General features: G+C 47.8%; 1 protein-coding gene across 3 annotated transcripts in view; it reads left to right on the forward strand.

Moving 5' to 3' along the window:
- Positions 1–264: 264 nt before the first annotated feature.
- Positions 265–13,585, forward strand: part of DESI2 (desumoylating isopeptidase 2) — a 40,688-nt gene continuing 27,367 nt past the window's right edge. Inside the window, exons 1-3 of one of the 3 annotated variants that reach the window (XM_029934850.1) lie at positions 265–413; positions 7,731–7,814; positions 9,697–9,747. In XM_029934850.1, coding sequence (XP_029790710.1) covers positions 291–413; positions 7,731–7,814; positions 9,697–9,747 — 258 coding nt within the window. In that variant the 5' untranslated portion in view covers positions 265–290. Of the gene's footprint in view, positions 414–7,730; positions 7,815–8,332; positions 8,351–9,696; positions 9,748–13,585 lie in introns of those variants that run through there. The other 2 variants (XM_029934852.1, XM_029934851.1) reach the window with 2 other exon arrangements.

Genomic DNA, 13,585 nt, shown 5'->3' on the forward strand with positions numbered 1-13,585 from the left:
GCGCGGCTCCCCTTGCCCGAGTCTCCAGAAACTCACGAGCCCCAGCGAGTCCTCAGAGTCGCGGCTGGCGGTGCCGAGGCTAGAATCTCTCCGGAGGCGCCCGGGAGCCGACAGCCCCCTGCCTCCGAGGCAGCTTCCTTCGGATGAACGAGGCTACAGTTTTCCGCAGAAAACCGCCCAGCTGAGAGGTGCTCGCATCAAAGTGGGGCTCCCTTGCAAGATTCTGAAGCCCACTCTGTAGGCGATGCAACAGGTATCCGACTTGACCGCAGGAGAGGGGAGGGGAGTTTATGAGGTCATCTAACTTCGGAGTGCCGCAGGCATCCGGGATCGAGTCCGAGGATCGCTTCGCCTGGGAATCGCGCAGAGAAGGATCGGGGCAGTCGATTGTACGCCTGGGTTTGCTGCTTTCGGTTGGTTCGTTTTCGTTTTGTCAAGGGTCACCTCTGCCCGCGTGTGTGAAATTCCTTGTAACGTGTTTTGGCAGATGAAAAAGGCCTCCTCGTTAGTTTTGTTGGCTGAAAGATGCGGAAGGAGCTGAAACACGGGAGGTCAAGAGTCACGGTTCGCACTCGCAGATCTAAACTTTGTATACCTTTGCACTGGGTAAATTTCTGCATTCACAGTGCGGCGTCTTCGGGTAGAAAGGAGTTCCGGTGCCCAGTTCTGGGAGTTAGAGACGCTGAGGTTGAGACCGCCTGGGACTGGATGTGAGGTCTCCGCTGCCTTAGTGTAGGGGGTTGGGGGGTGGAAGGAGATGGATTGACGCACCTGGAAAGGTGAAACGTGGTAGGAAAAAATTAGGGAAGGACAGAACTGGAGGGCCTAGAAAAGCTGGGCAGTTAGTAATGCCTTTGGCCTGTGTCCCTGCTTAGGAATGATTCTCAGGATTTCAACTTTTTGTGGTCAGTGGGATACCTTTACTGTTCAAGACTTTTTGTTGCCCTTTTACTGTTTGGTTGCCTGCCTCCCCTCCCCCAACCACAGTCATCTGGATTTGGTTTCTTGTCTATTTTTCAAGACTATTACAGAACATCTCACAGCATATATTCTGCGTTTCAGAGCACAGTGTGTCTCGTCTTCTGGATCATTAAGCCCCTTTCTAAGTTAGGATTATGCAACAATGACCAGAGGGTCACAGGCTAAGAGAAATCTGAAAGTCGAGGCACAGACAAGTTTTGCTCTTTCCATAAAACTGAAAATGCATTGTGTGGCCTATGATGGGCTTCCTTGCACTTGAGGTACTCTCCGAATCACAAAAAATCATGGCTAATTGTGGGGAGTGTAGGAAAAGCTTGAGGTGATATTTAAACTGATGTATTTTAAAGGGAGGAGTATTCTGAAAGATGTTAAAAATACTAACTTGTTAGCAAAGATCATACTCCTCACGTCGCTTTTGTAAAATGGGTAGTTAACAGAGGAGGTAGGTAGAGAAAACGGTAAATTAAACCTGCCTGGCTAACTAAGAATAGGATCTAGACCTTCTAGACCACAGTCTGATTCATGATCTCCTATGCTGAATAACTCCCATGTTTGTTTCTTAATATATTGCTTTTTTCCTAGCAATAGGTGGAGAAGCAGCATATGAATGTTTATCGGATTGGTAAATAGTTGAATCATTAGACTTCTAACAAGCTTGCCCTTGTGTGTTCTTTTGAAGGCTTTCGAGCTGCAGCTGCTTTTTGTTACTAATTCAGCAACCTGCAGTTATTAATGACCTTGCAGAAGTCACAGAAATGAATGCATTCTCTTCTGCGAGGAATTTGGAATACCATAGGGCAGGTGCAACCGTGGTAACAGTTTAAAACAGAGTAGCATGGGGTTGTGATTTTGGTAAGAGCAGAACTGGATGTAAAGGAGGAGACCACGTGCGGTTATAGGCTTGGGAATGAAGGTGCAGGCACCAGGACAGAGCCCAGAACAGGGACCGGGACAGAGCCCGGAGCCGTCAGCATGAACCGTGTGGCCGGAGGAGAGCGCAGGTCAGCCGGGAAAGACCATCTGGTCCAGGAGAACGAAGTGTAGGGTGCACGAAAGAGATGCACTAGAAAGTTTGATTAGAACTTTATTAGTTTGGGGCTGGAATGAGGGGCTGGGGGTGGGGGGTTAGTCTCTGAACCTGGGAGTGGGGGGGGACCCTCTCTGTGGCAGGGAGCCACATGATCAGGGCTGTTTATGAATGAAGACCGGTGTGTTGAGGTACGAGTTTGTTTCTTTTATGCTCCCTCTTCACAAGTTGTATTGGTTTTGGAAACCTTTTCACTTGATGCAAAGGGCGAATCCTTTTATCTTTGATAGCACTGCCCGTGCGTCATCAGTGCCTTTGATGGGGTTTGCTGCTGTCTGTACAGGCCCTGCCTAGCCCTAGTCTGTCTCGCCCAGACTTTGCAGACATCAAACTCAGCCTTTGGTTTGCGCTTCTCATCACTGTTTGTAGGGATCCCTGCATCTCCTGGTCTGTGAGGCGGTCCCCTGCTCCCTGTTTGGTTCCTGTTCCCTGGACTGGGGGTTGCTGGTCATCTCTGTGTGTCCGCAGCTGCCACGTGTAAGGAAGTAATTGTACCAGGCTCACCTGCATCAGCTTCTTCCCGCAGAGGGATATACAGTCCTTGAGAAGTTACTTCATCTTATAAAGAGCTGCGAAATTATTGCTTACTGCTTTCTCCCTGATTATGTTCCATTTTGTACTTTGGGGTAATCCACACCACCAAAACTCGTCCTGGGTGATTTTCGGAGTCTCAGAGCACAGAACAAGGTGGTCCGCGTACTTCCAGTTTGTTGGCATCCAGAGTCGCGCAAGTGACTCAGATTAGTTTCAGCTGCTGGGATGGTCTCTGTGTTGTCTGTCACTCTAGCACGAGGTCTTCCTCTGCCACAGACCCAGATTTTGTGCTTTTTCAGGTGATCTTGGCTACTAATGAGTTCTTGTAAAGTAAAAATATGCCGTAGCTTGATAGTATTTGTAGATTCATTCAATAAACAGTTTTCTTCCTGTTTTCAAATAGTACGTGTTCATCTCCACTGCCTTAATAGGGACAAAACGTGGCCCAGGGAAGGAAGTCGGGTGCTGTACCCCTGTAGACCACCCCCCCCTTCATCGACTCCTCTAAGAGAATGTGAGGCACGCACGTGGGCGAGGACCTGGCTTCCCACACATCTTAGATCTAACTCAGACTTTTTTTTTTCATGTTTTATTTATTTTTGAGAGAGAGAGGATCTGATCTGTGCTGACAGCAGAGAGCCCAACACGGGGCTCGAACTCCCCCCCAAACCATGAGATCACAACTTGAGCCCAAATCAAGAGCCCGACACTTGCTAAACCAAGCCACCCAGGTGCCCCCATAGTATCTTTAAATCACTATGTCCCAGAACAACCTTTTTCCCTTCTCTCCACAGTTCAGATCTTCCCCTTTACAACACTAACACCCCTCCCCTTGCCTTCACTACTCCCCCCTCCCCACTCTCGTGTTGTAATTTTGTCTGATGACCTTCTGCTTAGTTTCCCAAACCAGAACCCTGGAAGTAAAACTATTCATTCTTCTTTATTATAAACCCTTCATAATCCAGACACCAGGCCCTGTCTCCTTTGGTCGGGTTGATTCTGTCCAGAAGTAATCGAGAGCTTGACCATGAGTAGCTTCCACTGGGATGATGCTCATCTTGAGTTGTGATGTAAACAATCCCCGGGGTTGGCTCAGCAGCTCCGGAACAGTCGGCGTCGGCTCCGCTGTGACTGGGAGGAAGTGGAGGAGGAAGCTGTCCAGCTTCCCTGGCGGCTGGCAGTTAGCCATGAACCTGTGGCGTCTGTCCCACACCTTCCCTCCCAGTGTTCTTTAAATCGGTCACCTTATCGTTGTTTCCACTACTGCTTCTCAAGTTCAGGTCCTCTTTATCTCTGTTCGTATAATGGAATAGTCTTCTGGCCTCAGTCTCTGGCATCTCTTTGTTTTAATCCATCTCCCTTTCTGTTACCAAAGTCATCCTTCTGAAACAGATGATCATGCCATTCCTCTGCCTCAGTTTCACCTGCAGGGTTGCCTCTAATGCCCTTTATGATGTGACCCCGCCCTGACCACCTCCCACCAGTCCCAGCTCCTTGCCTCCGCAGCACGTGCGCTCCATGCTCAGTACTGGGCTCGGGCTCTGGGAGCTCACACCCCAGGACCTGTGCTCGCCTGACCTGCTGTGTCCCGCGCCAGCTTCAGCCCCTAGTCACCTCCGGCCCTGGCCCGTAGTCTTGCATTTATTCGTCAGACCTGCACCACTTTGGGCGGCCTGGTTGTACTTTGTATGTATCTTCTGCGTGTACTGTCATTCTGTGCATCCCACCGGGCCAGCTTCCTCCATGGCCATGTCTAGAACCCGCCCATCGGAAGAAGGTGTTCTGTAAATGTTTACCAAATGAATGGGACTTTAGGTGATTTGATTAGGAATGGTGCCAGTGCTTAAATGGCATCAAATAGTCTTCCGATTCCCCTTCTCTTTGTGCCAGAAACCTTTCTGTATTTGTTCCCTACTCAGTACACTGCTGGATTTTAGCTTAGGTTGTTATAGGGGGTGAGCAAGTGGAGGGAGGGACATGAGAAGGGGGTAGGGAAAATATCGATACTCTTCTTTGATGTAGCTGCTTGGTTGTTTTTTTTAAACACTGTGTGACTAGACTTTCGATTCTGTGAAGTTGGATCTGCAGTCCCTCCTCGAGAGGCCCTCCTCACCTTTGTCTTCCTTACATGCTGCTGAACGAGGGTCCTGTGAGGCTGTGACGGTTCTGCTGCAGCCGTGACCCACACGCCAGGAACCAGCAGTCACCCCTGGGAAGGTCACCTATCTGAAAACATAGGTAGGATTTTAGCCTGGATGAACTAGTTAATGGGAACTAGTCTTCATTTCCCTGTACCAAGTGTGCTTCTGGGCCAGGGCTGTTTGGCCACGTGACATGGAGACAGTGGGTCCGTGAGTCTAGCTGAAGAGAGGACAAAGTCTGCTGTCCTGCCTTATCCGTGGCAGTATCTTGTTTGCTGGCTAGTCTGGATGGGAAAAGAATTTAATCTCTGTATGTATTTGCATTCTATTGCTAGAATAACAGATTGCCAAACATGTAGCGGTTTAAAGCAGCCGGTGGGCCCCACATCCAGGTGGGCCGGGCTGGCCCTTCTGCTGGACTCGAGGGGCTGCAGTCAGGGTGTGCACGGGCCGGGGCAGAGGCGGCCCTGGCAGGTCTCTGCCAGGCTCGTCCCCACGGTACTGGGATTCGGTTGCTGGCGGTTGGAAGGCTGAGGGCTCACTCCGTGCCAGCTGCCGGTCAGGAGACTCTCTCTCCGCTGCTCTGGGCCGCTTGCACTCCTCCTTTGCAGCTTTAGTCTTCAAACAGCAGGAGAGCCTGGAGTTGTCCTGCCAGGGAGAGTCTGACCTCCGGTTCCTCTGCGTCTGGTTTATTCAGAGAGTTCTCCGCTCCTAACCCCCACAAGGGGGACCCACGAGGATGTGCCAGCATAATCTCCCTGTGTTAAGATGTCTCTGATTTAAATTACATCTGCCAAGACCCTTTGCGATGAGTCACAAGTTCTAGAAACTTAGGGTGTAGACACCTTACAGAGTCATTTCCCTATCACACCATCTATGAAAGGCATTTTGTAAACCCAAAGGTATTCGATACTCCCTTTTAGCAATCCCTTGACTTGACATGGAATAAATATTAACTCAGTAACTTAAAGTGGAAATTTTGAAATGTCCAAAAAATAAAGCATAGAGGGGTACCTGGCTGGCTCAGTCAGAGTAGCATGTGGTTCTTGATCTTGGGGTTGTAAAGTTCATGCCCCATGTGGGGTTGTAGAGATTACTTAAATAAAACTTAAAAGGTTTCCCTGCTAGTTGTTTTTTTTTTTTTTTTTTTTTAATGCGTGGCTAATGCTGCAGCGTGAAAGGTCTGGGCATGTCAGCGACCACAGGCCCTTCAGGCTGCAGCGGAACATTGTAGAACAGCTGCAGGGTCACATTTGTGCTGATGGAAAAAGCTAACAAGTTAGAATTTAATGAAACTTGTAAATACGATTAAATACCAACGAAAACCTATTTTAGATGAAATCTTCCATTAAATAGAATTTTTTAAACAATATATACTTTTACTTTCCATTTGTTGACTGGTTTTTCTAGAAGATTATTTCAATTCCAAAGTATTATTGTTCAAGTGTCACCCACTTGGTTGATACAGTGTAAAGGGAAGACTGCCAAAATAAATCACCTTAAACTACAACAGTGGCAGAAAAATAATAAAGGGAAATGAGATACATGAAAATAATTTTAATTTTCAATTAACCTCACATGGATTCGGGAATATGACTATGATCACCCTTCCCCCAAAACAATAACTTCAAAACTGGTTGACCCTACATTCTTTGAAATAAAAGTCTTGGCTCACTAAATTGTGATAATACTCATTCGTTGCCCATATGGAACTGGGGAGTCTCATTACTACGCTATTTTGATTATTATAATTTCACAGCATATCTTAGGCCGGGCCAGTTTCCTTTCATTATTTTTCCCAAATTTTCTTGGCTATTACTCATTTCCTTTTCTAGGCTCTCTGAAAAATTTCGTACATATTTTTGTCCCTTTGGTTTTTATTAATTGTCTTAAAACACACATAAAATGTACTGCCTTAACCATTTTTGGCTGTATAATTCAGGAGCGTATATTCACACCGTTGCGCAGCTGATGTCCAGGACTTTTTCGTCTTGCAAAACTAAAACCCTGTATTCGTTAAACTCTCCATCCCCCCCCCCCCCCCCGCAATGAATTTAATCACAGTGGACACAGTAGTAGTGGAATCAACAGGAGTTGTCTCTGTAATGAGCATCTTTCGCCTTGCACAGTGTCCTAAAGGTGTACCCATGTTGTTGCACGTGTCCGTGTTTCCTTCCTTTGGAAGGCCAAACAGCGTCCTGCTGTGTGTGTTCCATCCGTGTGTCCGCGGACGTCTGGGCTGCTCCCACCTCTGGGTGATGGTGTGGGATGCTGCTTGAACACGCGTGTACAAATCCCCATTTGAGTCCCAGCTTTCAGTTCTCTCAGAGGTGTGCCCAGGGTCTGTGAGTCGTCGTTGGGACTGCACTGGCTTGAGCGCAGCTTAAAGTATCTTGGGAAGAATTGGCATCTTTCCTATCTCCATATTCTTTCTTTCCCAGTGGTGAAAATGGGTGGGTTTTCTTGTTGTTTTGTTTGTGTTTTTGTTTTTTTGCTTTTTGACATTTTTATCCAGAAAATGCAAATGTCTTATATGTGCACGTAGTTAAATAGGTTAATTCCAAGCCCATATATCTGAACCATCTATTAACAGAGTATACTTAGTAAGCAAGTAAAATAAGATTCTAGGTCATTTTGCCATAAACATCTTTGGGTTGCATACGTTTTCACTGTGTAAGTAATTGTAAGGTGATTCGCTGTAAGAAAAAATCACAAAAAGGGACATTTTATTTAAAAGGACATATGAAATATGAAAAATGAATAACAATATTAAAAGATCCCTATTGTGAAATACAGAATATTTGAATACATTTACAGCATGTGTAGACTTTTGGCAGTATTGTGCAAATAACTGATTATTTTGTGGATCGTACCCAAGCATTTGTCTTCGAAGTCTTTCATTCATAGTATTAGACCTTTTTTTTTTTTTGCTTATTGATTCATCTCAGCATCACTGTCTTCCTTCTTTCATGGTCTTCCTTCGTTAGGAAAGGCGTCCATTTCCAAACACCAGGATGCATGTTTGTGGCCAAGCTTTGCGTTGCACAAGCCATCTACACTGGTTTTTCCTGGTATGTTGTCCCGTGCTGGTAACAGACATTCCGGAGTCCCCTGGGAAGTATGGACAAAGTGCCCATGCCCAAATGTGCTCGTGAACGAGCTTTGCCGCCACCGTAACTGCCATGTCCCCCTGGCCCAGGACAGCGCGCAGTGTGGCCTTTCATCTCACACAGCCCATAGGTAGGCTCCGTCACAGTATTTTTGTCACGTCCATCCATATATGGTCATTACCATCCATGCTTTTAAGAACACCATGTCCGTGTGTCACTGAGTAGATCGCTCTGAGAGCGAGCTAAGATTTATATGACATCAAAATAGGAGCTTTGTTGATGGAGAAATCGCTAACAACCACTTTCGAGACATTAACCCGGCCCAGGCCAGTTGATTCGTCACTGGGAAAATGAAGCCAGGCTGTCCACCAGTTGCTTGATTTTTTCTGGCAAAATGTTCTTACAGCCATCTGGTGGGGCCACAGAAATGTCTCTGGTGAAAACGTCTATGGCCGAGACACACAGTGAAAATACTGGACGCAACGACAAGATCTATGGTATGTTAAGCAGCAGTAGGGCTGAACAGGAAAGTAGAGCAGGGGGAGGGGAAAGAGAGTGTAGGCAGGGGTGGGGCGGGGCCAGAAAGGCCTCGCAAAGAGCAAAGAGGTCGCATTCCTGAAAGGTGAAGGGGTACACTGGAAACAATGTTCCAGGATGAGGATACTCAACGGACAAAAGATAAATGGGGCCACACGCCTCCGAAGTAAATGTACAGCAAGAAATAGAGCTTTGTAGGGGAATTTCTGATGATGTTCTCAGGTTCGTGAGGGTCGCCGAGAACTGAGCAGACAGGACCAGAGAAGGCACAGCCTGCAATCAGGGGAGGTTCCACAAACATCGGCTAACTGAAAACTGCAACAGAGACTGCAGACCAGAGAAAGTAGCAAGATTTAGGAAACCTCTCGAGTAGGGGCGTTATCAGTCTCCACAGGGGTCAAGTGTGAGGCCAGTGTTTGTTAAGTTAGGAACATTCGAACACAGCCTGGCTTACCTTTTAAGTGTTAAGGGTGAAGTAAAAAGTCCTGCAGACATGCTCAGGCCACAAAGGTACTGCAGGGGAGCACAGTCGGCACCGCGGGGGAACACGATCAGGGCTTCTCCTTCCTGACACCAAAGCCCACATGAGATGGAGCGTCACCTGCAGAGTCATGAAGGGAGGCCATTTCCATCTGGATTCTCTAACTTCCCTGGCGGTCACTCGTGCAAGAGGACGTGGAGAGCCCCGGGTACCAGCCGGGGGGGTGGGGGCTACAGGAGGGTGTCAGGAACTTAGGAAGGAGGGAAAAGCCACAGGCTGCAGTGCTTAGTTAGCAAAGCGAGTTCCCATTACATATATGGCTCCGAACGGTGCCCGTGTCCTCAGTTACTCTTCATAGAAAATGAACACGATGTTAAGATTAAGTCTCAGGTTGTAGTGACCAAATCTTGGACGAGAGGGAAGGAGGTAAGTCAGCAGACTTACACTTGGTTTTGGTTGGTATTGGAAATCGTACATGTAAATGTTCTTCGTGATGTAAGTGTAAGGATTGTTGGGATAAAGTTGGATCTAGGTGGGAAACAGCAGAGAAAACACAGCTCATACAGTGGAGGGGAGAAGACAGAAAGAGAAAAATGTAAAAGGAAGACAAATAGGCCCAAATACAAAAATTACAAAACAACTATAAATAAATTAAATCCCCTATTAAGTTTGTTAGGTATGTTTGTGATATTCTTTCCTTACAGAAATTTTAAAGTGCATGTGGTCACAACTGTTGTTTTAGGACCCTTCGGGTTTATATCGTCCCTAGAAAGGCTTTCCCGGGTCTGAAATTGTAGAAATAATCCCCGTTTTTATTCTCCACAGGAAAACCGGTTACCCCAATACTGTCGAGTGAATGGTCCACAGCTCCCCCATGTGAATTGGGGGGACATGCCATGTGTATCCTCTCACAGACTGTCACGGGGGTTGAAGTCCTGTCCTGTGGCCTTCTAGGCTCGTCATCAGTTATCTCCCCCCACACTCTGATCACATGTTTAGTTGCGTATTCCGGCATGTTTTGATACTGGTGATGGAGGTTTCTCTTGGTCTCTCTTGACATAAAAAAATCCCTGAAGTTTTAAGTGCAATGACACTAAGTTTATGAATCATTTGGGGGGAGAATTGATAGATTTAGAATATTGAGTCTCCCTATAATATAGGAATTTTTTTTAACATTTATTCATTTTTGAGAGACAGGGTGTGAGCAGGGGAGAGGCAGAGAGAGAGAAGGAGACACAGAATCCCAAGCAGGCTCCAGGCCCTGAGCCATCAGCACAGATTCCAATGCAGGGCTTGAACCCACGAACTGTGAGATCATGACCTGAGCCGAAGTCGGACGCTTCACTAACTGAGCCACCCAGGTGCCCCAGGAACTAACCTTCTGAGTGATTACCCCCTGCCAGCCATTGTCTCCTATCATCATCCCTTTTAAAGATGATGAAGCTGAGGGCTCAGCTGAAGGACCTGCTTGGAGTCGTGGCCATATGTGTCCAGCTGACACTGAACTCTGTGCCCTTAACCACCGCGTTACATTTCTCCTCCCCCTCCCTCTCTGGAAAATGCTGTGTCTCTCTTTGTCTTGATTTCCACACCCCAGACCCCCACTTAACTCTGTGCTTTCTGGAATTCCTGAATGGGCAGTGACCCCCCAAAAAAATCCCCAACCTCTGCAAATATTCCTGTGATGGCTCATTGTATGTGTTAACTTTACTGGGCCAAGCTAGTACCTGGTTTTTAGTCTAATGTTAGTCTAGATGTAGCTGTGAAGGTATTTTTTAGATGCGATTTACATTTAAGTCAGTAGACCGAGTAAAGGGTAATGTGGTTGGGCCTCATCCAATCAGTAGAAGGCCTTAAGAGAAAACACTGGAGACCCCAAAGGAGGAAGGAATTAGACCTCCAGCGGAGCTACATCACCTCCTCCTAGGTCTCCAGCCCCCCAGCTTGCCCTGCACATTTTACACTTGCCCCCCATCCACCATCCCCCATCGTCTAAGCCGTTTCCTTACAGCACCCCACCCTTCCTGAACCCTCATCCGACTTGGATTCTGGAGTCCCCAGTACTGCTGTCCCTCCAGCAGTGCTTGTGTGGCAGCCCTCATGAAGTCCAACTCTCCATCTCCGTCTCAGCAGCAGAGCACAGCTCGAGAAAACCCTCCACCATCCTCACTGGTCTCACTTCAGAATCGTGACCACAAGCCCCAAGGGGACCCTAAATGCTGTCTGGCCGTGCTTCCCTATTCTCTGGTCAACTGACTTTCCCACTTGCCGAGATGATTCCTGTCCCCCTCCTGTCCCCAGTCTTCTCTCTGCTGCCAGTCTCCCTGCTTGATGCACTTTAAAAAGGAGAAAGAAGCAGCTGGAAAGAATAGACTCCCTACTGCCTTGGTACGGTCCTCCCTGCCTCCTGCTCGTGGAAAGGAAGTCACCGGTGCCCTTCCCGGAGGTCAGACCCCCACTCTGTGCCGGACCCTAGCCCCGCACTCCGGTGCAAGGCCCCCATCCTCAGCCCTGAGAAGCCCAGGCAATTACTGTGACATTCTGTCCGTGACCGTGCACCGCCTGCGACCACGCTCCCAAGCCAGAGGTTTGCGTCTTTCTAATCAACTTCTTTTGAAATGTGTTCCTTTTAGAAGACTAACAAGGAAGCCAGCAAGAGCTGGGGTACTTCAGGCCCGTTCATTCATTTTGGTTGCTGTTTTATCTGGGCATCAAATGGTAATTGACACATGGTCGAGTTCCTCGCTCTGCAGTGAGCTGAGGGCACAGACATGGTCTGACTCTATTCCCAGAACTTGGTGCTTTGTCATTGCCCTGGGAAGGTTCGTTAGGCCCTCCTGAAGTTCCCTAGGAGTCACCATCCTGAACCGCCTCGTGTTGGCTGTGGCTGGGGGAGGGGAAATGGGAGGGGTGGAGGAGTCTGGATCCCCCCCTCCCCCCCTCGTCAGGTGGCCCGTGAGAGCCGCTTCCAGACTGGAGGATCCATGTGACAGAGACACAAAGGCGCTGAGGCGGGGGCAGCTGGAGGCTGTACTTGACCTCTTTCTTGATCAGGCCTTGATCTGCCATTTGTAATCTGTTCTCTGTGTCATCTAGTCCGGGATCCCTCGGACCACATGCCTCTGCGTCCCTCCTTCTGCTTTTTAACCGTGTGACCGGGGAAGCTTTCTTAACTCCTCTGTGCCTCTGTTCCTTGCTGAGCTGGGAGTCGCAGGGCACTGGTTCATAGGGTTCTTGTAAGGGTGGATTTATGTGGAATGCATGGAGTGGGGACCTGGCATGCGATAAGCACTCGATAGTGTCAGCTGCGTGTTCGTGTTGCTGCTGAGCAAGCTCCTGTCTGTATTCTCTCTGCAGTTGCAACACCTAGTGAAGGGCTCTTTGGAATTTCCTCACTTGATCTAAAGGAGATAAAGTGCCACCCAAATTGAGGCATTCAAAGCAGGCTGCTCTTTGTTCCACATTAGCTCTAAAGTCTCCATCCCGCTGCATGTGTGATACTGGGGTCACTTATAAAAGCCTTTTCCCTTGTGCGCTGGCAGTTGACATTTGCTCTTTAGCCTTTGAGCCACACGAACTTGAGCTAATGTCTCAGTCTTGAAACATTTGTGGAAATTGTGAAAGTAAACAGCATGGCCAACACCGGTTCGAACACCGCAGTGCAGTTCTGAACTCCAGCTCAGGGTCCAGCAGTGCGTTCAGAGGGCCGCCGGGGTCAGCACACCGGTTCTTTCCAGTGGGTCTCAGCCTCCTGTGCTCAGGATCTATGTGGGTGCTTCAGTTTACTGCGCAACAGTATGGACAGTCGTCTGCTTGCAGTGCTGTTGCAATTCCCAGTTCCAAAACGAATATATGTTCTAGATTTATCCTACAATCTGCTAGAAAGGAGTTTCAGATATGAAGGTCAGTTCCCAGAATAACAGGAGGTCTCTACACCACCAAATTAGAGACCAGGTGGGCACATTATGTGGCATTTAAGGCAAAGACGGTGATGACTATTTCTTCTCACTTGCAGTGGTGCATGAGGGGTTAGCATTAAGTCCACCCCTAAGGAAGAATGATGAATGGATAGGCCTGATCTCCGTCATACTCTGAAGTTGTTCTGGGCGCTTCCAGATCATGTAAAGAAAAGCTAGGGCCTGTGGGCCTGTCTGTTGGAGGCAGAGCCATGTGCTAGGGGGAGGCTGTAAGCCGGGGCTTGGTTTACGGGTCAGCCACTCACCATGTGACCATGAGCAAATTACTCCTAAAGAGATTTGTATGTTTTATGTGGACCGTCATCATTATGAAAGAGCAAAGTGAAAGTATGTTTTAAGGCAGCTTTAAAACAATGGGTTTTCAGTTTACTACACATATTTCTGTGTAATACAAGTTGTGATTACTTACATTGGTAATGAGTCCCTCATGGACCTGGACTGCGAGTGAATCTCCTCATCACCCCTGTGCCTGGCCACCGCTGACACGAGCTGTGTCTCCATTTTATTGAATCGGGGTCATCTAACTTGCTTTATTTATAGCTTTGCTGCAGGTACACATTTTTAAATGAAATGTAAACTGAGGTGCAATTTCGGAGACCCGTCTAGAAGACTGATTCTCAATTTTATCCTGGACTGGCTAAGAAATAACATTTTATATCACACCATTACACACGTGCAAACTGAAACCAAACGTGCAGGAAACACCTTACTCGGTGTCTTGTGTTCTGATGAGTCCT

Source organism: Suricata suricatta, chromosome 3 (genome assembly GCF_006229205.1).
Source record: "Suricata suricatta isolate VVHF042 chromosome 3, meerkat_22Aug2017_6uvM2_HiC, whole genome shotgun sequence".
Lineage (NCBI taxonomy): Eukaryota > Metazoa > Chordata > Mammalia > Carnivora > Herpestidae > Suricata > Suricata suricatta.